A 24,243-nucleotide genomic window follows, 5' to 3' on the forward strand; every position below is an offset into this window, starting at 1 on the left:
CTGCTGCAGAAAAACCATAAAGACTGCGAATAAAATAAAACTCGACGTGATTTATATGGGACATTGCATTATTTCTTACAATCAAAAGAGGTAATTGTGATGAAAATTTGTATCATCTGATAATATATTATGCCACAGAACTCATTATCATGTAAAATCAGAAGGTCAAAGGCAGCATTCATGCTTAGTGAATGTAATAATTAATGATTAATGAATTAAAACAGTTTAAAAGTTGATGTTTCCTTACTTATTTAGTAGTGTTTCCCAGAGGTTAATTCTCTAATGGATGGCTCTATACATCAAACCTGACATTAGGTTGACTTTCAAAACATCTAAATTCGGTCAATCTGGACTGAGAGAAAATCTACCCGCTAAATTTGTATTAATCATTTTGTACTGGATGTTTTCCTCTCTGAGCCCAACAGCAGCCTGAGTATTCCTAATGGATGTGAATAGGAAGGAAGATCATGTACCTCATGTCCACCTCCTGCAGAGACGAGGATTGGCTGCTGTTTCTTCTTTACACCTCCCCTAATGAGATTCCCTCCCAGTTCCCCCATACAGACACTTCTGAGCCGGATCAACCAAATTCCCCATGAAGGTTTGAGTTTCTCATTACCATATAACCCATGCATGGTATTATGAAACAGTAAATAATCATAATAGAGTGCAATCTTGCCAAATTGTGCCTCTTCTTCCGGTGTATTTAGCAAAGTTTAGTTGAAAATGTAAAACTAATACATCATTAAGTGCATGAAAAACATTCCAGTAAAATAAGTTGAAGCTTCTAGTTTTAACATGATGAAAACGTGAAAATGTTTCATAGACGTGAATGTTTTTTTTGCGAGGCAACACAGTTATTAGATGTTTCTGATCAACTGCAGGTGGTTTAGAAAGTTACAAACACATTGTTACAATTTTCTGGCGTGAAATATTGAGATATAATCAAGTCGCCCCTGAATCTGGGAGGATTCATAAAGAAATTTTAGACATTTTAAAGTCCATCATCAGAGAAAACCAAAGATTAAAGATGGTGGCCAGTCTGTCAAAGACTGAAGGCTGTAGCAAGGTCTACAAATGAAAGTAAGTTCAAAACAAGATGATTAAAAATACTTTTGAAAAGTTAATTACAGTTAATCTTGATTGCATTTTTCTGCCTTATTAAAGCTGTGCATAAACAAATTTATAAACGTCTATTTTACCAAGGATTACAAATGAAAGTAAACTTAAAACAAGATAATTAAAAATACATCTGAAAAGTCTTCATCTTGGTTGCATTTTTCACCTTATTAAAGTTGTGCATAAACAGATGTGCAGACGTCTTCGCCAAAGTGTCTACAGAGAGCAGTTTAGTTAAAGGACTGGACACGAAAAAGAGGGAAAAGACAGATTAATCTTGGACTGTGTAAATTGAAATTTCTCTGCTAAATACCAAGGAAATACCAGTAAAGATTATTATTGTACAGGCAGCGAATGAGAGTTTTTCAGCTGGATTGTTTCTAAAGTGTCCTAAAGGGCATCAGTGTGAGACTTTCCAGAAAACCCAGTCGATTACCTGCTTGTTAATTATAGAGCTTAAATGGAAATGATAAATCAAAACTTTTCTTCCATTAACAAATGACAAATTACCATATGAAAGGTGAAAAAGCTCTGAAACTGCAGGTGTTACGTTTACTTGGTGCTTGTGGCTTTCATTCATGTCACATAATCAGATCTCAGGATAAAAGCTTTAAAAGGTTAAAGGTAAAGTATTTAAACTTACTTTTCTTCTTCTTTTACTGTTTTTAAATTCTCCACAACAAAATAAAAATTAGAATATTAAAATTAAATAAAAACAAATTAAAAATAAAAGTATCTATGCATCACAGGAATTACTTTATTGAATTAAATTTCCTGAGTGCGAATTTCGTACCGCAAACAAGCAAAGCTGGCATTACAATAAAAAAAATCCTTGAATCCTTGAAAATATTTACTAATTTTGATATTGTCTAAAAGGATAATGATACATTAGTTTACATCAAAATGATCAGCATAAAACCAAATATCACTCCACTATTTCATTTGCCTTAAAAAGTCAGAATTCAGATCTCAGAAATTATAGTATTATATAATTTCAAGTTGGAAAACCAGTAATATTTGCTAATTATAGTCTACAATGACCATTTTTAAATTTAATTTTTAATTCAGTCGCTCTATTTATCAACCTGTGTTTAATTATTAATCAAACCTTTAAAAAGACCTGAGGTTTAATCTGTTTGACACATAAACCCAAAACTATATAAATTTATCATTACTCCATGTTTATTGTGCTCATAAGAAATCCAGCTAGCAACAAATACATGGATAAACAAAAGAGAACAAACATCCAGTTGCACTGGCAGGTAAAAGAGCCAAAGCGATCTTATTGTTGAATGGATTAACAATGAAACCTTGTTTATTCGGATCCTGTCGTGTCTGTTCTGCTCCTGGGTTTCACGTTTTCTCTTCCATATTTTTTCTCATGCAGTTTCCAATTAGCAGCCTGACAGAGAATTTTGCTTCTGTGTGTCAATTGGAAGCAACACTTTTTGCTTCAGGAGTCTGGTTTCTGTTTTAAAAAAAAAAACTAGGATGATTGGATGAAATTAGTCTTGGAATATGAACCAGAACCAAATCCAAACGATCATAAATACGTTATAGATGTTTCACATAACTCTCTTCTTTTTGTTTATGTTGCGTTTACGTAACTCTCTTTTTACTGCCTCTTCCCCAAGTGGGCACTCTTGACCTAAATCACTTTTTTATTGACCCAGTAGAGCAGCTTTAAAAGCTGTGAAATCTTTAGTAGTCGACATCCTGTTGCTTGGAAGTTCAAATCACTTGGCAATGTAATCTGAGAGAAATGATGTAAACACTGTCGTTGCATTACTGAGAACTCTCTGGACTATAAGGTGACATTAGATTTAGATTTGCTGGAAGATAAAAGTCTGAGATGGTCAGCAGGACAATGAAATGAGGCCTGGGACAGGAAATAAGTAGCTACTTTCAAACATAAATAGCTTTTTTCTGCACGTTAAAACAAGATCAAGGTTGACATGAAATAAAATGGTTTAATTTGGACAAATGTAGTCAACAATGTGACTTATTTAAGGATGGCTGCTTTAGTGTGAACAGGACATTGAAATAAACATTTGGCTTAATAAAACACCAGAGTCAGATCAATGTAACGCACTTCTGTCAGCATACAGAAATGTGCCGCTAAGCATTCTGGGAAATACTCACCCACTCCTGTCTTTTTCTTCTTTCAGTTTTCCTAAGTGCGAACCTAAAACCTCTAGTTTATTCAACTCTTGAAGGTTTGACAAAATTAATAAAAAGTAAAATATAAGTTTATCTTTGACAAACTCACATTTAGGTTCAAAACCTAAAACTGGCTAAATTTATTTGACTTAAAGAGTAGAAGATTGTAGACTCAGCTAAATGCGGCTCAAATGCTTTACAGTGTAAGTGATTTCCTAAAACAATTCAATGATTTAATATTTCTTCGTTCTAATTGAAGTGTATTCCAACAATCAGAAGCCTGATAAAAATAAAAAAAAACGACATAATGTCCTCACAAAATAAGTTGAAAGATCCTCTGGTGTTTCTTTTGGTTGTATCATCGGTAAAGTTACATCACATGAATGTGACTCTTTAGCCGTCCGGTTCCAGCCGTAACCCTTCACTGCCAGCACACAGTTTAAAGTACAAAGCTTTGCTGAACGTCTCGGGCTGGTGATGAGACCCAGGATCTCAGACAACCAGAGCGCTCCTTACCCCCACAGCTGGCTCGGGGCCTGTAAGACTCTGGGATCGATGCCCACAGAGCGGCCATTTTGCAATCCATCTGTGGTTCGCACAGCAGCAGATGGATAGCAGCTAATAATAGCACAGCACCACCATTAATCCAGCCTCATCTTGTGGGGAAAGCTGCTCCTCCGTCTGCGACTATGAATAGCGCTTCGACAGTGAAATGATGGCATCTCTAAGCATGAGGGGAAAATAGCCGGAGAGCTGAGAATAAAGCTGGATGACGTCACATGTTGAGTGTAAACACTAACCTCTTCATTTTGGATGCACCTGATTTACTTTATGACTATTTTAGATTTGATCATCGTCCTTTTGTTGCAGAGAAATTCATAGTATTTGTTTTTATCTGGGTAAAGTCATTAAAAGTCAGACATGGTTGGAGTAACTGGTTACATTTATTCTTTCTGTGTCGATGTACAGATAAAGTTTGACTCACTGAAATGTCACTTTACTGGGATTTTAGGTGGCAGACCAACACAAAGTAAAGCATAATTATGATATAGGAGGAAGCTAATCAAAATTCAAAAATGTATGAGATGCATTTTTATGGATTTCACTCCACTGCTGCTAAATAAAGGAGCAGCTCCAGATGCTCAGGAGGGAAAATCTGTGGATGAACGCGTTGTTGTGCACTTCACATATTTGCTTTCTTGATGGCAGCAGGAAGAAGGCCGCTGTAAACAGAGAGCCTTGAGAAAGTCCTGCTCCACTTTGCCACAAGCCATGTGTCATAAACAACAGATTTGAGAAAGAAGGCATGTCGGTCACTGAGGCAACGTTTGAACTTTGTGACCCACATGCATCGTGGTGTGCGCTGCACATAATCCAATATTCAGAATCACACATGATTATCGTTGTGTATAATTGTTTCAGCAGATGAATGCAGCAACTACAAGCTTCTGGAAATACTTTCCCTGATATCTTGGAGGATTTATTTGAGCTTATCCAGTAAGAAAAAGAAACCAGTGTGGTCATAAAATATATCAACAGGTGTCAGTTAACCTATCAGAAGCTTCCAAAGCTCTGACATCATCATCTGGGCTTTCCATCACTGTTCAGTGCAGTAGAAATCACCCTGTATGTAAACTTACAAATCTGAAATCATTGATAAATACATTTCTGACATTTTTCTCTCATTATTGTCACTTTTATAAAAAAAAATAATAATTTTGTTAATTCTAACTCACTGAAAACAAGAGAAGTGTCGACAGGGAGAAAAAAGTGTGTAAATAAATTAAAACATGAGTAAGAAGTTTTAATTTGTTTCCTAATCTTAGCTGCTGAACCTCCAAAATAAAAAAGATTTATAAAACATCTAAAACGTGGAAGGAAATGTTGATCTAATTAAACATAAAACCATCAAAAGTAATTTAGACAACGATATTACACTTTTTTTCATAGGTTTTTAATTCATGACAGTCTTTGCATATTAAAAACAACAAAAACATGGCATTTGCATGTAAAATACCCAACTGATAATCCTTTTAGAAATTATACATTTTGCAACAAATTTTTAGTAAAAAGACAAAAAAAACTTAATGTCCTACATATTTAATAGTGGTGAAGCTGACAGAGCTCAGCCTACAGACTCTCACAAACAGTTAAATGGAAGAATACGAGTTTTACCAACAATATGTCTGAGTGTGTTAATAGATTAACTATCTTATTTACTACAGCTGATCATAAACTGATGATCAATATACAGGAAAAACTGAACAAAAAGGTAACAAGTTAACTAGTTTCTTCATATAATAAAACCAGATATTTACACACGATGTATAAAAACACATTTTCTTCACCATCTGACATTAAATCTGTCCTAACTCGTCCTCTTTTAGGTCGTTTAGGTTAATTATTTTCTTCAATTCAGATATTTATGTGCAATTAGATTTTAATGATTGTCTCAATAATTTAGGAAAACCCCAGTTGACAATGATCAATTAATTACATAAATGTGTCAGAGGTTTGTGTGTTTTGCTGTAAAATTTGCACATAGTCAAACGGCATGAAGATACAGACTGAAAGGGAAAATCAGTATCTGCCAAGACAAGCCAATCAGAGAGTTAGAAGAAGTCATTAATCCTAAAGCAACATATAATCTCCAGACTACAGATTACAGAGGAAGTCAAACTTTAATTTTTGGATATCTGTCCTCTGAAGCTAAAACAGTTTAAATCTGAAAACTAGTTCATTTCAATATATAAAGTAGATGACATCATGAGGAAGCAATATTCTTTGTCAACCAGGAAATTAAAGCAAAAACGAGTCTTTCAATTGGACAATTACTCAAAGCCTCTGACCCAATTAGTGACAAATTAGCTTAAGGTGTGTATGTTAACTTCTGACTGAAGAAAGTAGAACAATCTGAAGTTAACTTTCTCAGTTCTGTACATTTAGGAAACAGATCATTTTATACACCTAGAGGATATTCTGAAAAGTTCCTTCTGATTTGCTGTCAGACAGAAAAAAAAGGCGTTATGAATTTTTACAGTGCATGAAAATATCTGGTTTAACTGTAGATTTCCTCAAGTAGTCAACACAGAAATAATTTATTTACACACATCTATAGCTATAGTTAGCTAAACACCAGAACTTTTTAGAAACAAAGTTCAGTTATCTTTTCATCCAAATAAAGAGAAATAAAAAAGTACATTTAAAAAAATATCCCTGCAAAGAAACATTTTCTAACCTGGTATCCAACACTTCAGAGCATCTAGACACTGATTATGAGGCATCATGTACATTTCTTCATAAAGACTGTGGGTTCAAATCCACCAACAGGGGTCAGAAACACACTGCTTAACTAAAAGGCATCAATCTTCTATTATTTATTGGTAAGCAGTGGTGGCTGCCTCTGATTATTTTCAACTATTCTTTTTACAAAACCTAAAAGTACAAGGTATTATTTTTCCTAGATTGTTACTGACCAAGCAAAGCTTCCCCTCCCTGTTTGAGTATCTTCCAACAAACCCAACCAGGTGAACTAAAGGTAGATCAGGTTGTAGCTACATTAGTTTCTACACATCTAAGAGGCTCACAGTTTTCAGACTCCACACTGGCCCGTTGTAAAAGCCACAAAGAAAGTGCACTTCATCCAAGCTTCACCTCAAAACATGTGAAAACAGACGCACAGCTCTGATTCTTAAAAAAGGAATGTCAAAAGTTGAGGAACTGGTTTGTCACCGAGAGCTTCCTGCAGTAGAGGCTGTCCCAGTGCGCGCTCAGGTGCTGAGGTCATCTCAGCAAACAATAGAGAGAGAACATCGTCAGGAAATCAAAATGCTGCTCTGCTGAAACGAACAGAACGACGCTGCGCTGGCTAAAGCTGTCCTCTGTTCCTCTGCACTCCGCGTTTCTCCTCAGTACCAGTACAAGTCCTTTTTATCCCCATGTCGCCCTGAAAACAAGAGGAAAAGATCATCAAGCAGAGTTAAACGGCTCTTAAAGGTGCAGCTACTCTTGCAAAAGTAGCACCACTTCGACATGCTTTTACTCTAGTAAAAACAAAAAGTATCCAAAAATTACCATGTGTAAAAGTAAAAAAGTATTTGGTAAAAAAAAGTCTAGGATGATCATCTCATCTGATTTAATATTCAGAAATGGACAGCATTTCTGTTTAAGAGTACAGCTCTTAAAGGTGCAGGCACCCAGAATCTGTACTCAAGCAAAAGTACTTCAACATATTTTTTCTCAAGTAAAAGAAAAAAGTAAACATCCAAAAAGTTACTATGGGTAAAAGTAAAAGAGTATTTGGTTAAAAAAATAATAATGGCTACTGAAGAAACTGAGTATCATCTGATTTAATATTGAGAAATAATATAAACACACAGCAAAAGATATAAACATCTAAAACTTAACACAAATATGCAGCATAAGTAGAAAATAGCATATTCAGGCCAGAAAAACACTTCCAAACACTTCCTTTAAGAATACAAAAGTCATATTAAATTAAAACTTACCAGGTTCGAAGCCTATCGGAGGGTCCACAGACTCTCTGTAGCCCGCAGGCACCGCCCAGCCTGGAAGTGGGTCCGGCTTGGAGCTGGAGGCGATGCCAGCTCCCATCTCGCCCCGGTCGCCGTGCAGCAGGTTGAGCAGGGATGTGGAGTACTGCTGTCCGGCGAGACTCAACGCGTCTGAGGACAGGGTGCACATGAGGTTGGGCAGCGCCGGACCTTCTCTTGACCTGAACGTGTTCCAGGATCCTGGCATCTCCTCCGCCGGGTTCAGGGCCAGGATGTGTCCCGTTAACGGGGGCACCTGGGACTCGGAGTAAGGGCCGGACATGTTCCCATGACAGTTGTTTGTGCTCTCTGAGGGAAAATAATGATACTCTGAGAATGAGTCATGTTTGATTTTATGTGTTTCCCAGCCACATAAGATCATCGAATAACTACGTTACCCTCAGATGTGTAACTTACACTCTAAAAACTGTAGTCAGGCTGTAGTTCATTTTATGGGCTTATTCACATTAACCTCACTTAATTCGTTTGGTTTAGTGATGACAACTTGCTGGTTGGTGTTGAATTAGCTTAAAAGTTACACATTTTAACCTAAAGGAACTTTTTACTTTGACTTTACTTGAAACAATTTATTTCAACGCCCCGTTTGAATCCTACATTTGACGTCATGATGCATGAAGCTTCACCAGGGACAGATCCGGTACCGACCAGGCGCTGTGGTGGCGCAGGAGCAGAACTCACATAAGGAAACGTTAGTCCTCAACGTGACCGTCGCAGGTTCCAGTCCCAGCCTGATCACCTTTACCACATGTCATCCCTCTCTGTCTTGTCTAACTAGTCTCAAATAAAGACCAAAAAAATGTCTTTATTTATTTTAAGTAAACTAAATGATTTGACTTAAATTTATCAAGTTTATTCAACTTAATAAATTAAGTTGGATAAACTTAATTTAATTACTTGTTACTAATTGAAGCAACTCCATTAGTAACAAGTTGGTTCAACTATTTCCTTTTTTCAGGGTAAAAGAAATTTTACTTTGCAATTTCAAATTCTGTCTCTTTAAGAAACTCCTTATCTTTCTGAAGCTCCGCCTTCAGGAAGTCATCACAACATGGCTCCTCTATGAACAAACTTTTTACCAGCGTTGCACTGAGATGTACCTCCTATGATGAGCTCAGCTGATGCGCAGCTCCACCCGGTGTTTGCTAACTGCTGCAGGCTAGTCTGAAGGAGCTGAGTGTTGGGGTGGAGCTCGGTAATGTGGAAGCTCAGAAACGTGGAGGAGCTACGTCCCCACAAGCGTTTTAAAAACCTAAATGGTTGCCAAGGGAGATTAAAGGATTTCTTAAATGTGCATGAAAGAATCAAAGCAACACCCCAGATGAGAGAAAGTCACTTTTATAAAGTACTGTGTCTTTAAGTAATGCAGTGACTCTTTTACATGCTCACCTTGTTTTACAGTTTTGCGTATTTTCTTTGACCTTGGAACCAACTCGCTGGCCTTGCTGGCTTTGCCGAGAGCTCTTGAGAAGTGTTCGTCCACCATGCTGTTAATGTCTCCATGGAAGTACAGCAGGGTGAAGCCGGAAGCGTTCTCCTCCACCTTCACCGGTATCAGACTGTCTGCTCGCTCCTCCATGGGTCACCTGCTACTGGAGATTCAAAAGTGGACAATCAGAAAGAGCTTTTTGCATTTAATGAAACAAGAGCTCAAACTATTTTTAACTATGAAAAATCACAATAAAACAATAATGTGTTTATGTCATATCTGCTTTAACCTGGTTTCTCTGGAATGCAAACCTGAAAAACGTTTTGCACTAAAACATGGAAAACAATTTGAACTATTGCACTTTAACACACACGCACACACACACACACACACACACACACACACACACACACACACACACACATATACCTCTATGCTGATGTTGCACCTGAATTTCCTGACTATAATGGATATCTCTGTCTCTATTCTATCTTTATGTTTTGTGTTTAGTCATGTTGAAGAATCCTGTTAGCAAAAATTATTTTTATTGAGAAATTATTTTCTGGATGGAAATGAAACAAGCATCAATCAAAAGATAATTAGACAGCGTACAAGGAGTATCATCTCTGTTTTATTTATATTTGACCAAAAACAAAAGTATCAGGAATTTTAGCAGTTCAACAGTTAAACTCCTTTTTGGAGGCCTCCTTCCCATCATCCTCATTTTTAACTGCCTCTGCAGATTGTCTTTCATTTTCAATTCCACACCCTGAACCTGTTAAAATTACATCCAGTCCGAAGAAACTTGTCGGTGAAATTAAAAGATTATTTTAAATCTAAATCTGAGGGGTTTTAGCTCAACTGTAGATTTACATACATCCAGTCAAATCTGTAGCTGACTGCAGAGATCGAGTTTCTTTTGAAGGCTTGTGGGTCATGATGTTACTCTTTTATATTCCTGAGACTTAAAAGATTTTTACATTTTCCAGAGAAGGTTTGTATTTCAGGATAAATTTCAACTAAATCTGAGCTCACCACGAATGAAATCAAGTTGTGCAAGAACATATAATTTTGTTTTGTTTGTTAGAAATCCAGCTAATCTGCTTCTTCTCCCAACATGCTGCAAACTTGCTTTACATTTAAACTGAACTCTTGTGTATCAATCACCCCCATCATCAGTTAGCTTTAAGAAACGTACTTGTCTTACCCGTCTTGATGACTGACCAACGTTGAACAGGGAGCACAAGCTTGCATTGACTGGTTGACACCCTGCCCCCCGAAAAAGAAAACAAAAAAACAGCAGAACCAACAAGAAAACTGCAAAATCAGAGCATAGATTCAATGAGCTGCTGTCGTTTTCAGCGTCTACTCCGCAAAGAGAGCGTTTTACCCACGGAGCCTGCAGACTTACTGGATGATTTAGCTGGGGAGGGTTGCAGCTATGATCAGAATGCTATCCAGCAGGTTCCTCAGGAGCCCGAACCGCAACTCAATCAAAACATTCCTGGTTCAAACTGGCAGAAAGGTTTACGCAGTTTAACAGCCGCTCTGCTTAGATTTCAGCTGAATTACAACGTCAGATTCACAGAAACTGCTTCAAGCAGATTCTGAAGTTTCATTCATTCTTTTTTTTTTTTTTTTTTTTTTGTCTCTTTGATTGAAGATCCAAAGAGGATTGAATGTTCTGGTGTTGACCAGAAGTTCTTTTCCAGCCAAGTTGAAAACAGAACATAGCAACAAACTTCACAGCCCTTCAACTTTCTCACCACAAAGTTTCGTGTAATTTATTGGGATTTTATGGGGCTGACCATCACAAAGCAAAGCTGTAAAGTGAAAAGATTTTAGAAACAAGAATAAGTCAGATAACCTACCTCAAACTTGATCAGATCGTATTGACAGCATCCCTAATTAACAAGTTTCATATCATGAATGCTTAGCTGGTTTGAAGTTTGAACTGCAGTCACTCCAAAACACAGATTTGCTCTAAGCTAAACCGCTCCAGCTGCATGTTTAAGTTCTTTATACAGGCAGTAAATAAGGCAACATCAATCATACATAATTTAAAATGCCAAAAAATACAGAAGCTGAGAAACCTACAAAAACTGTAAAACCTACTTTAGTCGACTGATCTAACTAAATTATTTTAACTGGGATTTATTAGCTGCATTAGGTTTTATTGTTTTATTTAGGGATACATGAGTAGAGGACGAAAACTTACAAACAAGATATTTAACAATACAAACAAGATATTTAACATTTTTATTTTGAAATTATAAAAATTTAACAATTTCACAAATACTTCTGTAATGCAGTTCATGCCTGTGATGGCTCAAGTTTGTTCCCAATCTGTCTAAAGAGGTAAAAACTAATCTGAAACTGAAAAAAGAACAATAAGGAAAAGTACATCTCTGTTCAGAATGAGAAAAAATAAAATCTGAACACTGAAGAAAAACATCCAATTTAAGGTTTAGTTCCTAAAAATTAAAACAAAACAAATCCTTCTCAGTCAGCATAAGTATTTCAAAGTTGTACCTTTGCTGGAAATGTTATTTATTTATTTTTAAAAGATGAAAAAGCAGAAGGTGATCATGATTGCATTTTTATTTCAGCAATAAATTACAGAATATGTCTTACAAAAATAATCTTGCTTCAATTAAATTTTGGTATTCACATTAAATTACCCAAATTTATCTTGCTATCAAAAATTAAAAATACAGATAAAAAGATCTCTGATTCTCACAAGCTTATTAGTTCTCAAAAATACAATCAATTTAAAATAAATAGAGTTTATTTCAAAATTAAAATCAAGCATAGTTTACAGAATTGTCTTTAGTGGAAACACACAGAGATAAAGAACGAATGAGCAGCAGTTTCTGTAAAATACATGACAACGCTGATAGATGTAACAATATATAAAAACGTTTCTCTGTCTTGAAATCCTTCAAAGTGCCCTGCAGATTTCATACCTCTGGCATTGCCAACCTAACCTAAAAGATTTTCAGTTTCTATGAAATGAATTGATTAAATTTAGTTCATTTCAGTGTATATTTCTCACATGTGACAATACTTTAAGGTGAAATGTTCATAATAGTAAAAAAAATCCTGAGTAGCACTTCAGAAATGTGCTTTTTGTGATTTCCCCCTGCTCATTACAATTACTTGTACCCAAATTTATGACTGATTGATGAATCCTGTCTTGCTGATTCAGAAGCTCACTACTGCCACCTAGCGGCGTGAATGTTTTGGAGATTACGTGGAGGAGTCAGTGACCTGGTGGAGCAGGTTTTGTCAAAGTGAGCTGAGTCGGATTTGACAAGATTGCCCTTTTTGTTACGAACGTCCACTGTTACAGAGCGGCTCCAGTCTGAATGCAGGAACAACAGAGAATCGTTATTCACACTGAAAACACATGACTGTTGAGGGAATCAAATGCGGAACAGAGGAAAATACCTGAGGTTTCATTGACCCTGAAACGTCCACAGCACAAATGAGCTTTCCACTGTTTCCTCACATTTTCCTTCATCAAACAGTGGAACACAAAAACAAAAAATCCTGGACGAAAAAAACGTCAAAAAACCTGATTATTACGCAGAATGAAAAAAACTAATTGTGCAGTAAAGTCCAACAAACTTATATTTACCTTGAAAAGAGTTGCAGATCGCAAATAGGTACATCATGACCACTCGTACCGGTCCGAATGAAAAGAAGCCCAATGACCAGGTGAGGCCCAGCAGGACGGTGAGGCTGGCGACCGCTCTGAGGTCCTGCAGCGCGGTGCGGCTCTTGGCTAGCGGTTTGTTGGCCCTCATTTTTTTGATCTGGATCAGAACCACGATGAACACGCCCATGTTGCCCAAGAAGATGAGGAGAATAAATCCCACCACAGTGACGTAGTAGAAAATGTTATTCTGAATCCAACAGCTGTGGGAGTGGAGATGGAGAGAGAGAAAGTCATTTGGAATTTGCTGTAGTTGAAGCAACAGCTACATAATGCAGTGTTTGTGTTAGCTCCTTGCTGCTGGACTTACAATTGTTCAGTGGACTCGAGCGCCACTCCTACTCGATCAGGTACAGAGCTTCCATAAGCGTCTTTATCTATGGCGAGCACAAGGCCGACTATCACCAAAGGAATACCTGTAGAAGAACAAAAGATTCAAATTATGATGCTCTTGCAAGCAGAGTCTGAGACAAAAACAAAGAAGTAAGAATATTTTAAAGGGAGGTTATGTATGTTCCAGGTGTGTTACCTTCAGTTCTCTAACACAAATTAGAAGAAATTTGACTTTGCAATTTGATGCCTTGAAATTGGCCTCTGTCTCTTTAATGGTGCGTTCACACCGCGCATCCGAAGCCTCAGTTACAACTGTGTGCAAACTGAAGTCAGACGCTTGGCATTTTGCTCTAGATGCACAACGAACGTGTCAAAATTGCTCTTGGCGGGCATTAAGAGGACACGTGTCTTTCAAACTCTTCCTTCTTCTGCATATTTTGTCCAAATAAATACAATATTTATGTAACGCTTATTTAACGTGATTCAATGATTTTGCTGGACAGATTTGGATAGCCCAAATACGGGGAAATACTTTCAAATAGTAAAAGTTATAACTTACTAGACATTCCAGCTTCCTCACTGATCCTCTTCCGAGCAAAGTCCTTTATATTCCTGTCTCTGTAGTCATAACTTGATTGGTCGTAGATTATAGTACGAGAGCAAAGAGCGACAATTAGTTTATCCTGCATAGTTTTTGTTTCTGAGATCATGTCGGAAAATGCAAAACGACGAGCAGCAAAAGCTCAGATTTTCCAAATCCAGCATCGGACACGTTGGACGCCCTTGACGTGAGTCAAACACTCAAAACACTTCAAATCGCACAACGCATGACACGCAAAATGCGGCACGACGCACCCTCGACGTGCCTCCACATAGACTTTGAATGTAAACCAGAGTCTCCTGACACTCAAAATGCGTTTGGTGTGAACGCACCATAAGAATCATCTACTCTTTTGGACAATCCTGCTTCAGCCCATCATCACAACACTGCCACGTTTCAATCTGTCCTTTAGGAGCGTTGCACTAAGAAGTAGTTCATATGATGATCTCCACAGAAATGCTGCTGCCGCTAGTCTAGAGGGGCGCTCTGTGAGGCGGAAGCTTGATTTAGGTTTTAGGCACCCCTGAATCGCTGCCACTGCAGTTTAAAAGATTTCTCAAACATGCATGAAAGAAACAAAGCAACACTTCTGGTATATTTCTAATGAGGGAATAAGATTATAATACAATTTCAGTCTGAAAAAGTCACTTTTGCGTAATATTCCTCCCTTTAAAATTAGTTTTTAATCCTCTTGCACAAACTTGCACATATGTAAATTGCAGAATTTCTTACTACAATTTAAATTTCTGATTGATTTGGGCATTTTACAAAATAGAACTGAAACATAACTAAATTCGAAAGAGAATAAACTAGAACTTCCTGACATGGTTGTTCAGCAAATTCCACTTTGCAAACTGTTATTGAAAGTTTAAATTAAGTTTTTTCTTACCCCATCCAACAGCGCAGAATTTCAGTAAATAGGCGGGCACATAGGTGTTGAAAACCTTCACCAGTACAAAGTACATGTGAAAGGCCTCCAAGCCCATCCAGGTGCAGGAAGCCAAGAGGAAGTAGTGGAGGAAAGCAGCTGTTGTGATGCACAATGGGTGGTTGGAGAAGGATGCGAGCCACGAGTTGATAAGAAAGAGCAAAGTCAAACCCAGCAGTGCAGTGGACAAGTTGATGAGTATTTTAGATGGATAGTCCTGACGCAGCTTCCTGCAGGAGAAAAAAAAATGTTTTCTGTAAAATTCAGACATGGGTGATTTTGTTAGGCAAGGTGAACACTATGCAAAAAGTTTCCTTTTGTTTTTATTGTAATAAAATCACACCGAAAGATAAAAAAAAACAACCTATAATTTAAGTAATAAAGTGAGGAAAACCATGAAGAAATAAAAGCTTTTAACAAAGCTGTCAGTAGTATCATTATTAACAAGAACAAGCTTTTATTTATTTATTTACACCAGTTTAATCTGATGAGAGTATCCGAGAAGAAAAGATAAATCCTTTCAGATTGAGCTTTTTTAAAGCACCTTGTCACTTTAAATCCAAATAAACTGCTGCTGGCCTCAAAGGTAAAAGTGAAAATTTATGTCACAATGTGTGTTGGTGGTTACTTACTCAAAAATAAGGTAGGTGAGCAAAGTGATTCCTAGAAAGATGGAGGAAATGCCACACCCCAGGTGAGAGATCACTGTGAGAATCCGGACGTCTTCGGGGTCCAGTGGGTCTCGGCTTACATCCTGAAAGAAACGAACAGAACCAAAAATTTTATTTCACTCACCACACATTAAATCACACTTTAGCAAAATCATTTGCATTTCTAAACGTAGTGATAGCCGTTGTTGCCAAACACTTTAATTTAGATTTCATCAGCCCATATTACATTACAAATGTTAAACATTCTTAAAGTTATTTCTTTATTTCCATTGATTTAAGACTTTCCATGATAATTACACAAGTAAGCTATGAGTTTGAAGTGTTGTCCTAAAGTGCGTTACATTGATCTGACTCCTGTGTTTTAAGGCAAATGTTTAACTTAAAGATTGAGGATAATGTCCTGATCACATCAAACGTTTCTGAGCTGAATTCATTGTGATGTTTAATAAAATTCATTATCAGATCAGAAATTCTGTTCATGCAATTTGAAACAAGAATTTAAATTATTCCAAAATGTGGATCTTTAACTAAATGAGGACAGTTTTCTCTGGCATATTGTGAAATAATTATTTGGTTTAAATTGCGGCAGGAAGTTAAAACTCGCAATTCAAGATTATTGAGCTTAAAAAACAATGTTTAGACTCTTGTTTCTTGTTAAGTGAACTTCGTGAACTGTAATTTCTGAGTTAAAACCAAAACTATTTTCTTGTTGACTTAAATTGCATTTTCAAGGCAGCAGCTGGACTTTCATTTTCAAATGTTTTACAGTGTTGGGCCTTCAAAAGGAATAAGCAGTCTTTGTCTTAGTCTATGCAAATGTTTAAACATAAAGAAATAAAATAGAGATGGATATCATCTCTATTGTTTTCATAGTTTGGGTGCAGGAGGGTTTTTTTCGTTGGGTTTATTTATGAATGCTCAGTAATGTCTCACCAGCAGGACACCAAAATGTGTGAGGTGATCACACAGACAGCTGGTCTGATGAGGGGAAATGTTCCAGGTTTCACAGCCGCTGCTGCTCCAACCACCAAGGCTACCTGAAAGTACACACACACACACACACCAGCATGAACACACACACACACACATACACGTCCTCTTTATCAAACCTTCTTATCAACTCAGTAAAAACCCTTTATAAATCCCAGTTGTTCCCTAACAAGGCTCGATTACAGTAAATCCAACTGTACACACAGAAGATAATAAGCAAAGATCAACTCACTGTACTTTTGGAAATCCCAGAACACACACTTTGACTGTAAACAGAGGGGAATGTTGGTCATGTCAGAGCAAACAGAGAAAATCTTTGATATAGCTGACAAAACGAAAAAGTAATGTGTATACCCGTCTGGTTTCTTCATGTTTGAGGGTCACCACCACTCGTTCCTTCAGGTTGAGAACCTGACTGTTATTAACGCTGGCAGAAACTACAAAGGAGTGTAGCGTCCAATTTCCATCAACTTCATTGATTAAGTAGGGGTCCTGTTAATAAAAACACAACACTGGTTACTATAGTAATCAGTAGAAAATATCCTTCACCGATATATTTTTTTGCAATATGTAGATTTTATATAGTAAGATAAAAGTTTACTTAAATCAAAATGTTTTTTATGTTTCATACATAATTTCTTTTTTCTTTTTAGCGATACTGTGACTATTCTCATGCGTGTGTGCCTAGCACAGACTGAAACAAGAAGACATTTCCGTCTCTGTCCAAAGATAGCAATGGCAAGATAGCACTTGCTTATTAGATCTGTAAGCCAGAGATGTAAAACGAAAAGGTTGCTCAGCAACTTCAGAAAGTCAATACACTTTGCTAAAAAAAGCACCGTAGACTTCAAGAAAAAGCCCTGCGGAGCAGTTTAAATGTCTACAAAATGTTTTATCTTTAATGTGATTTTAGTACATTTGGATGTGACATGAGATTAATCATTTTTTATTGTCTTCTGTTTTACATTCCCTTTATTTATTTTTTAATATATATATATATATATACACCTCTGGAAAAAATTAAGAGACACCTTAAAATTATCAGTTTCTCTGATTTTACTTTTTATAGGTATATGTTTGAGTAAAATGAACATTATTCTTTTATTCTATGAACTACTGACAACATGTCTCTGAAATTCCAAGCAAAAATTTTGTATTTATTTGCAGAAAATGAGAAATGGTCAAAATAAGGAAAAAGATGCAGCGCTTTCAGACCTCACATAATGCAAAGAAAACAAGCTCACATTCATTTAGAATCAACAATACTAATGTTTTAACTCAGGAAGAGTTCAGAAATCAGTATTTGGTGAAATAACCAGGAGGTTATCAATGGGGTTCAGTGCAGTGGGCTCTTCATTTGTCCCAGAGTTGTATTTATGGTTTGTTTAAAACTTCTTTTTAAAAAGAGAATCAAAATAGGTAATAAATTACCTGGAAAAGGTCGGGCGTTCCATAAAAATGAAATTGCACTCGTGTTGTGTTTCTGACTCCAGGTGGAAAAAAGTTGTTGATCTCAGCGGGCAAGGAAATAGTCACGTTTGTTTCTGCAAGTGGTTTGCTGACAAAGCTCTGGTTAACAAATATCTAGAAAGAAAAGTAAGAAAGACCATTAAAACCATGTTAGCCTAGAAAACCTGTTTGTGTTGTGCACCTGTGCTTGTATAAAGAATGTAAAATGTTGCACTACTGAGTCAGGAAAGAGTAGGCAACTTGTTTGTTGCTATGCCTTTTATCATCTTTGACCTCTAGGGGTTTCCTCTGCTCTTTGTTTCAGATCTGCCTTGCTGCCACACCTGAGATGTGTTGCAGCTTGTCAGCCACTCCATAAAGAGTGTTGTCTCAAAGTGTCACGCCTCTTCTTCCCCTGGGCTTGAACTGCAGTGAACTTGCCTGTAGCTGTCATAAACTTATACAGCTTTGAGTGATTCCTTAAACGAAAATGTACATTTAAAAGGCAGAAGTGTATTGGTTCACGTTGGAAGCCGATATCAGTTATCTGGCGTTGTGGTTAACATCTCCTTCACTCCTGTTTTGTGGCTAGAAAGGGAGCTTTTGTTTATTTGTAGGTAGAGTTATCCACTACCTTTCTCTTGTACTATACTTTTTACAAACTGTAACTATTCAGAAATTATTAGTTTTTACTGCTATGTCACACGTAGTGCCAGATTATGTTGTTGTTGTTAAAGGGGCTGTAACAATGCTTCATTTATTTTATTTTTCTACATTTAATGAGCTTAAATGTGTGCACACATGCTCACAAAAAATATTAGCTGCATTAATTTAAAATTGAGTTGATCTTCCTTCCTGTTTGAGCCATGTCAAGCATTCAGCATGCTGATGTGAGTTAATCTTCATTGGTGCAGACAGAATGTCTGCGTGATGCATCATGAGATCAAACAGTGTTATTTTTTCCATTACTATGAGTAGATAAATTTCTTGGCATGCAGGCACATAAAGCTCTGGAAAAAATTAAGAGACCACTTAAAATGATCAGTTTCTCAGATTTTCCTCTTGAGTAAAATAAATATTGTTCCTTTATTCTATGAACTACTGACAGCATGTCTCCGAAATTCATAGCAAAAAATGTAGTATTTATTAGCAGAAAATGAGAAATGGTCATAAAAAGGAAAAAGTTGCAGAGCTTTCAGACCTCCAATAATGCAAAGAAAACAAGTTCACATTCATTTAGAAACAACAACACTAATGTTTTAACTCGGGAAGAGTTCAGAAATCAATATTTGGTGGAATAACCAGGAGGTTTTCAATGGGGTTCAGTGCGGTGGGCTCTTAATTTTTTCCAGAGCTGAAGATCATTGAAGTATATTGAGTGACAGTCTTATTACAATCATACCAGCTTACCTCAGGGTTCAATGTAGATGACACAGACACACCAAAGGTGAGGCCACTGAACTCATCTGGATCAACATTAATCATGGAAAGGACAAGCGCAGGAGATTTGATGTCTATAGATTCCCCTTGAAATTCCATACTGTTCCCCATCTGGTCTGTAAGATCAAGAACACTTTCCCAAAGAATGAAAGAGGGAAAAAATTAAAAAGTCACAGAAAAGTAATATAGAAAATTGAGCATTACACTTTCTCCTTACATGTCAGCGACTGGTGTGACGTCCGTTTCAGAAAGCAGGATGTTGGCCACGATGTTGACAATGTTAACACCAAGTTTAGGCTCGATGATGCTTACGCCAAACACTTCACTTAGCTTCTTCATCACCAATCCCAGCTCAGAGGAAGACAGCTGGGAGTTATTACTGAGCTGAACATCTACGAGGTCCTGAATTATGTCCACAACCTCTGCTGCATTATCTAAAAATCATTTGTATTTGTGTTATTTGTGACCATGTTGTTTTACCTATAGGAATAAATGAAAGTGTGTGTGGTTGATTCTCTTACCAGGTGTGACTGTAATGTTGCTGATGTCTGATACTGTTGCAAACTTGTCACAGTTTTTCATATTAGGATAATCCCAGCTGGTCGTATCAGTTTCAATGTCTAGTTTACTATAAAAAAAAGAAGAAAATTTGCAATGTGCTTTGCATTTTTATATGTTTTGACTGAAGGTTGTAAAGAACAGTAGCATTAATAATAATAAAACTGTCTTCTGCTGATTATGAGCTCAATAGGCATCTACCCAACGTTTATTGACAGACCATAAAAATCATCATTACGCAGTAATATTGTTAGATAGTGCATGACACTGAAGCCTTTAATTACAGTAATGATTCATGTGCTTTAAAATGATTTCCTGTTCAAGCTTCAGGATGGCAGAGATGGAGCTGTAATGGCTGAGGGAATAGTTTGGATCATGCTGTGCTTTAATTAACAGGTTGTTGTGGTATTTGCTGTAGGGTCTCAGTTTAAAAGATAGCAAATGCAAAATATTATCAGCTTTTGCACAAGAGTGCAAAATAAATATTTGTAATGACTGAAACGCTGATCACAGCTTAGTCAAAAATATATTGTATGCAATTATAAAACATTTGCTTTCCATTCTAGGAAAAGAGCGTTTTGCAGAGCATGTCAACATCTTAGTATGTTTCATTTGCACCGAAATACTGGTACAAATCAGATTAAACAATGATTTTCCCCTGCAAACCAAGACTGGCCATGTCTTACCAAAGTCTGTAGGCTCGATTTGATACTGGTTTCCTGCATCCCATCTCTGCAGTGACTTGTGGAAATGTTTCTGGCCAAACGTATCGCCCATATAATGATGAGATATCTTCTTCTAAACAGCTTTTTGGCTCTGAAAGAGAAGAAATGAAAGGATTAGACTGCATAAGGCCAACGTGTCACTTTCAATTAGATTCTTTTAATATATAAAAAAATAAATTTTATAAAATTACAACCTGAAGCTACATTGTTTTAAGTGTCTGTCACATAAAATCGAAATGAAATGCATTAAATTTTGCTACCATAATGCAATAAAAATAAACTTGAAATGGCATGTTATTGTTGCACAGTACTGTTTATTTTAGAAACACAGCTTACCTATGTGTTTGATTGATATATTTGTTGTCTGAATTGCAAAAGAGATGTTTTCGTATCCTGATGTCAAGGCAGAATAAATTAATTGCTCAACATTAGCCACATTGTCTTTGTGATACACCTGAACATGGAAGGTGCAGTTGTATCTATAGATAAAATAAAGGATTAGCATGAAGGCCACAGACATATAAATCTAAAGGATAAGAATATGTTAAAAACAGCAGATTGTCTTTTATTCACATACTGATTCTGTTTGCTGACGGGAGTCTGGAAAACAAGAAAGCAGAGATTTTACTTAATTTAGATGAAACAGACTGATAAAAATTTCCATCTGAAGATGTGATTTGTCTTGTTTCTATAGTGCAATGCATACTTACCAGTAAGCCAGTGTACTCTCCCGTGCTCCTGTAAAATATGTATCAGTTAAAGAGAAAGCCAAATTTAAAGTATTAAAAACTGTAACACTGATTGTGCACAAAGACTGAAGGAAAACCCACCTGATATAACCTTCTTTTATGACAAGATTCACCACACTCATAGTGTTATTGGTCTCAAGCTTTTGTTGCAGCTTTAAGAAAAAAGGGATAATGTAAATGTTTTTACGTATATAATTTTTCTCAGTGATTATATTAATGTTCTTACCCATTTCTTAATGATGTCTGTAGGCTTTGACAGGATTCCTCTTATGAGTAAGATCAAATTAACTCGAAAAAACTGATCTGGCATGACTGCAAATGGAGAAAAATGTAAGAGGTTACATTATACACTCTATAATGTAACATGTGTCAAACTCATGGCCCGCCATGTCATTTTATGTGCCCCCCCAGCATTTTATAGGCTGATGATTGACTTAAAATNGCTCCGCCTTCAGGAAGTCATCACAACATGGCTCCTCTATGAACAAACTTTTTACCAGCGTTGCACTGAGATGTACCTCCTATGATGAGCTCAGCTGATGCGCAGCTCCACCCGGTGTTTGCTAATTGCTGCAGGCTAGTCTGAAGGAGCTGAGTGTTGGGGTGGAGCTCGGTAATGTGGAAGCTCAGAAACGTGGAGGAGCTACGTCCCCACAAGCGTTTTAAAAACCTAAATGGTTGCCAAGGGAGATTAAAGGATTTCTTAAATGTGCATGAAAGAATCAAAGCAACACCCCAGATGAGAGAAAGTCACTTTTATAAAGTACTGTGTCTTTAAGTAATGCAGTGACTCTTTTACATGCTCACCTTGTTTTACAGTTTTGCGTATTTTCTTTGACCTTGGAACCAACTCGCTGGCCTTGCTGGCTTTGCCGAGAGCTCTTGAGAAGTGTTCGTCCACCATGCTGTTAATGTCTCCATGGAAGTACAGCAGGGTGAAGCCGGAAGCGTTCTCCTCCACCTTCACCGGTATCAGACTGTCTGCTCGCTCCTCCATGGGTCACCTGCTACTGGAGATTCAAAAGTGGACAATCAGAAAGAGCTTTTTGCATTTAATGAAACAAGAGCTCAAACTATTTTTAACTATGAAAAATCACAATAAAACAATAATGTGTTTATGTCATATCTGCTTTAACCTGGTTTCTCTGGAATGCAAACCTGAAAAACGTTTTGCACTAAAACATGGAAAACAATTTGAACTATTGCACTTTAACACACACGCACACACACACACACACACACACACACACACACACACACACACACACACATATACCTCTATGCTGATGTTGCACCTGAATTTCCTGACTATAATGGATATCTCTGTCTCTATTCTATCTTTATGTTTTGTGTTTAGTCATGTTGAAGAATCCTGTTAGCAAAAATTATTTTTATTGAGAAATTATTTTCTGGATGGAAATGAAACAAGCATCAATCAAAAGATAATTAGACAGCGTACAAGGAGTATCATCTCTGTTTTATTTATATTTGACCAAAAACAAAAGTATCAGGAATTTTAGCAGTTCAACAGTTAAACTCCTTTTTGGAGGCCTCCTTCCCATCATCCTCATTTTTAACTGCCTCTGCAGATTGTCTTTCATTTTCAATTCCACACCCTGAACCTGTTAAAATTACATCCAGTCCGAAGAAACTTGTCGGTGAAATTAAAAGATTATTTTAAATCTAAATCTGAGGGGTTTTAGCTCAACTGTAGATTTACATACATCCAGTCAAATCTGTAGCTGACTGCAGAGATCGAGTTTCTTTTGAAGGCTTGTGGGTCATGATGTTACTCTTTTATATTCCTGAGACTTAAAAGATTTTTACATTTTCCAGAGAAGGTTTGTATTTCAGGATAAATTTCAACTAAATCTGAGCTCACCACGAATGAAATCAAGTTGTGCAAGAACATATAATTTTGTTTTGTTTGTTAGAAATCCAGCTAATCTGCTTCTTCTCCCAACATGCTGCAAACTTGCTTTACATTTAAACTGAACTCTTGTGTATCAATCACCCCCATCATCAGTTAGCTTTAAGAAACGTACTTGTCTTACCCGTCTTGATGACTGACCAACGTTGAACAGGGAGCACAAGCTTGCATTGACTGGTTGACCCCCTGCCCCCCAAAAAAGAAAACAAAAAACAAAACAACAGCAGAACCAACAAGAAAACTGCAAAATCAGAGCATAGATTCAATGAGCTGCTGTCGTTTTCAGCGTCTACTCCGCAAAGAGAGCGTTTTACCCACGGAGCCTGCAGACTTACTGGATGATTTAGCTGGGGAGGGTTGCAGCTATGATCAGAATGCTATCCAGCAGGTTCCTCAGGAGCCCGAACCGCAAAAACATTCCTGGTTCAAACTGGCAGAAAGGTTTACGCAGTTTAACAGCCGCTCTGCTTAGATTCCAGCTGAATTACAACGTCAGATTCACAGAAACTGCTTCAAGCAGATTCTGAAGTTTCATTTTTTTTTTTGTCTCTGATTGAAGATCCAAAGAGGATTGAATGTTCTGGTGTTGACCAGAAGTTCTTTTCCAGCCAAGTTGAAAACAGAACATAGCAACAAACTTCACAGCCCTTCAACTTTCTCACCACAAAGTTTCGTGTAATTTATTGGGATTTTATGGGGCTGACCATCACAAAGCAAAGCTGTAAAGTGAAAAGATTTTAGAAACAAGAATAAGTCAGATAACCTACCTCAAACTTGATCAGATCGTATTGACAGCATCCCTAATTAACAAGTTTCATATCATGAATGCTTAGCTGGTTTGAAGTTTGAACTGCAGTCACTCCAAAACACAG

General features: G+C 36.9%; 2 protein-coding genes across 4 annotated transcripts; both read right to left on the reverse strand.

The window, feature by feature from the left end:
* Positions 1-5,211: 5,211 nt before the first annotated feature.
* Positions 5,212-10,678, reverse strand: vgll1 (vestigial like family member 1). 3 transcript variants are annotated; one of them, XM_007555146.2, is made up of 4 exons: positions 10,487-10,678; positions 9,240-9,439; positions 7,788-8,141; positions 5,212-7,225 (listed from the first exon to the last, which is right to left on the reverse strand). In XM_007555146.2, the coding sequence occupies exons 2-4, from the start codon at positions 9,427-9,429 to the stop codon at positions 7,188-7,190; spliced, it is 582 nt and encodes a 193-aa protein (XP_007555208.1). In that variant the 5' UTR covers positions 9,430-9,439; positions 10,487-10,678; the 3' UTR covers positions 5,212-7,187. The 3 variants fall into 3 exon arrangements, with proteins under 3 accessions (XP_007555208.1, XP_007555207.1, XP_016528419.1); XM_007555145.2 differs by having other exon boundaries at positions 9,240-9,442; XM_016672933.1 differs by having other exon boundaries at positions 9,240-9,442; positions 10,478-10,678.
* A 1,263-nt stretch (positions 10,679-11,941) lies between these two features.
* LOC103140168 (G-protein coupled receptor 126) lies at positions 11,942-21,748 on the reverse strand. The gene is made up of 19 exons (XM_007555170.2): positions 21,668-21,748; positions 21,523-21,593; positions 21,403-21,430; positions 21,270-21,292; positions 21,029-21,171; positions 20,654-20,783; positions 19,931-20,037; positions 19,627-19,843; positions 19,380-19,542; positions 17,952-18,104; positions 16,875-17,012; positions 16,753-16,786; positions 16,464-16,567; positions 15,492-15,613; positions 14,821-15,089; positions 13,308-13,413; positions 12,920-13,200; positions 12,730-12,831; positions 11,942-12,643 (listed from the first exon to the last, which is right to left on the reverse strand). Exons 2-19 carry the CDS (start codon positions 21,561-21,563, stop codon positions 12,495-12,497), a joined length of 2,310 nt encoding a protein of 769 aa, XP_007555232.1. The 5' UTR covers positions 21,564-21,593; positions 21,668-21,748; the 3' UTR covers positions 11,942-12,494.
* Between the last annotated feature and the right edge of the window lie 2,495 nt (positions 21,749-24,243).

The sequence above is a fragment of the Poecilia formosa genome, unplaced genomic scaffold, assembly GCF_000485575.1.
Source record: "Poecilia formosa unplaced genomic scaffold, Poecilia_formosa-5.1.2 Scaffold68, whole genome shotgun sequence".
Lineage (NCBI taxonomy): Eukaryota > Metazoa > Chordata > Actinopteri > Cyprinodontiformes > Poeciliidae > Poecilia > Poecilia formosa.

Coding starts and splice junctions, on each gene's coding strand:
- vgll1 (XM_007555146.2), bottom strand. CDS start 9,429: ATGGAGGAGCGAGCAGACAGTCTGATACCGGTGAAGGTGGAGGAGAAC. Junction 8,142..9,239: donor ACGCAAAACTGTAAAACAAG/GTGAGCATGTAA, acceptor ATTTTCCCTCAG/AGAGCACAAACAACTGTCAT. Junction 7,226..7,787: donor TCCGATAGGCTTCGAACCTG/GTAAGTTTTAAT, acceptor TCTTGTTTTCAG/GGCGACATGGGGATAAAAAG.
- LOC103140168 (XM_007555170.2), bottom strand. CDS start 21,563: ATGAGTGTGGTGAATCTTGTCATAAAAGAAGGTTATATCAG. Junction 21,431..21,522: donor ATAAAAGAAGGTTATATCAG/GTGGGTTTTCCT, acceptor CATATTTTACAG/GAGCACGGGAGAGTACACTG. Junction 15,090..15,491: donor CTCACCTACCTTATTTTTGA/GTAAGTAACCAC, acceptor TTTCTCCTGCAG/GAAGCTGCGTCAGGACTATC.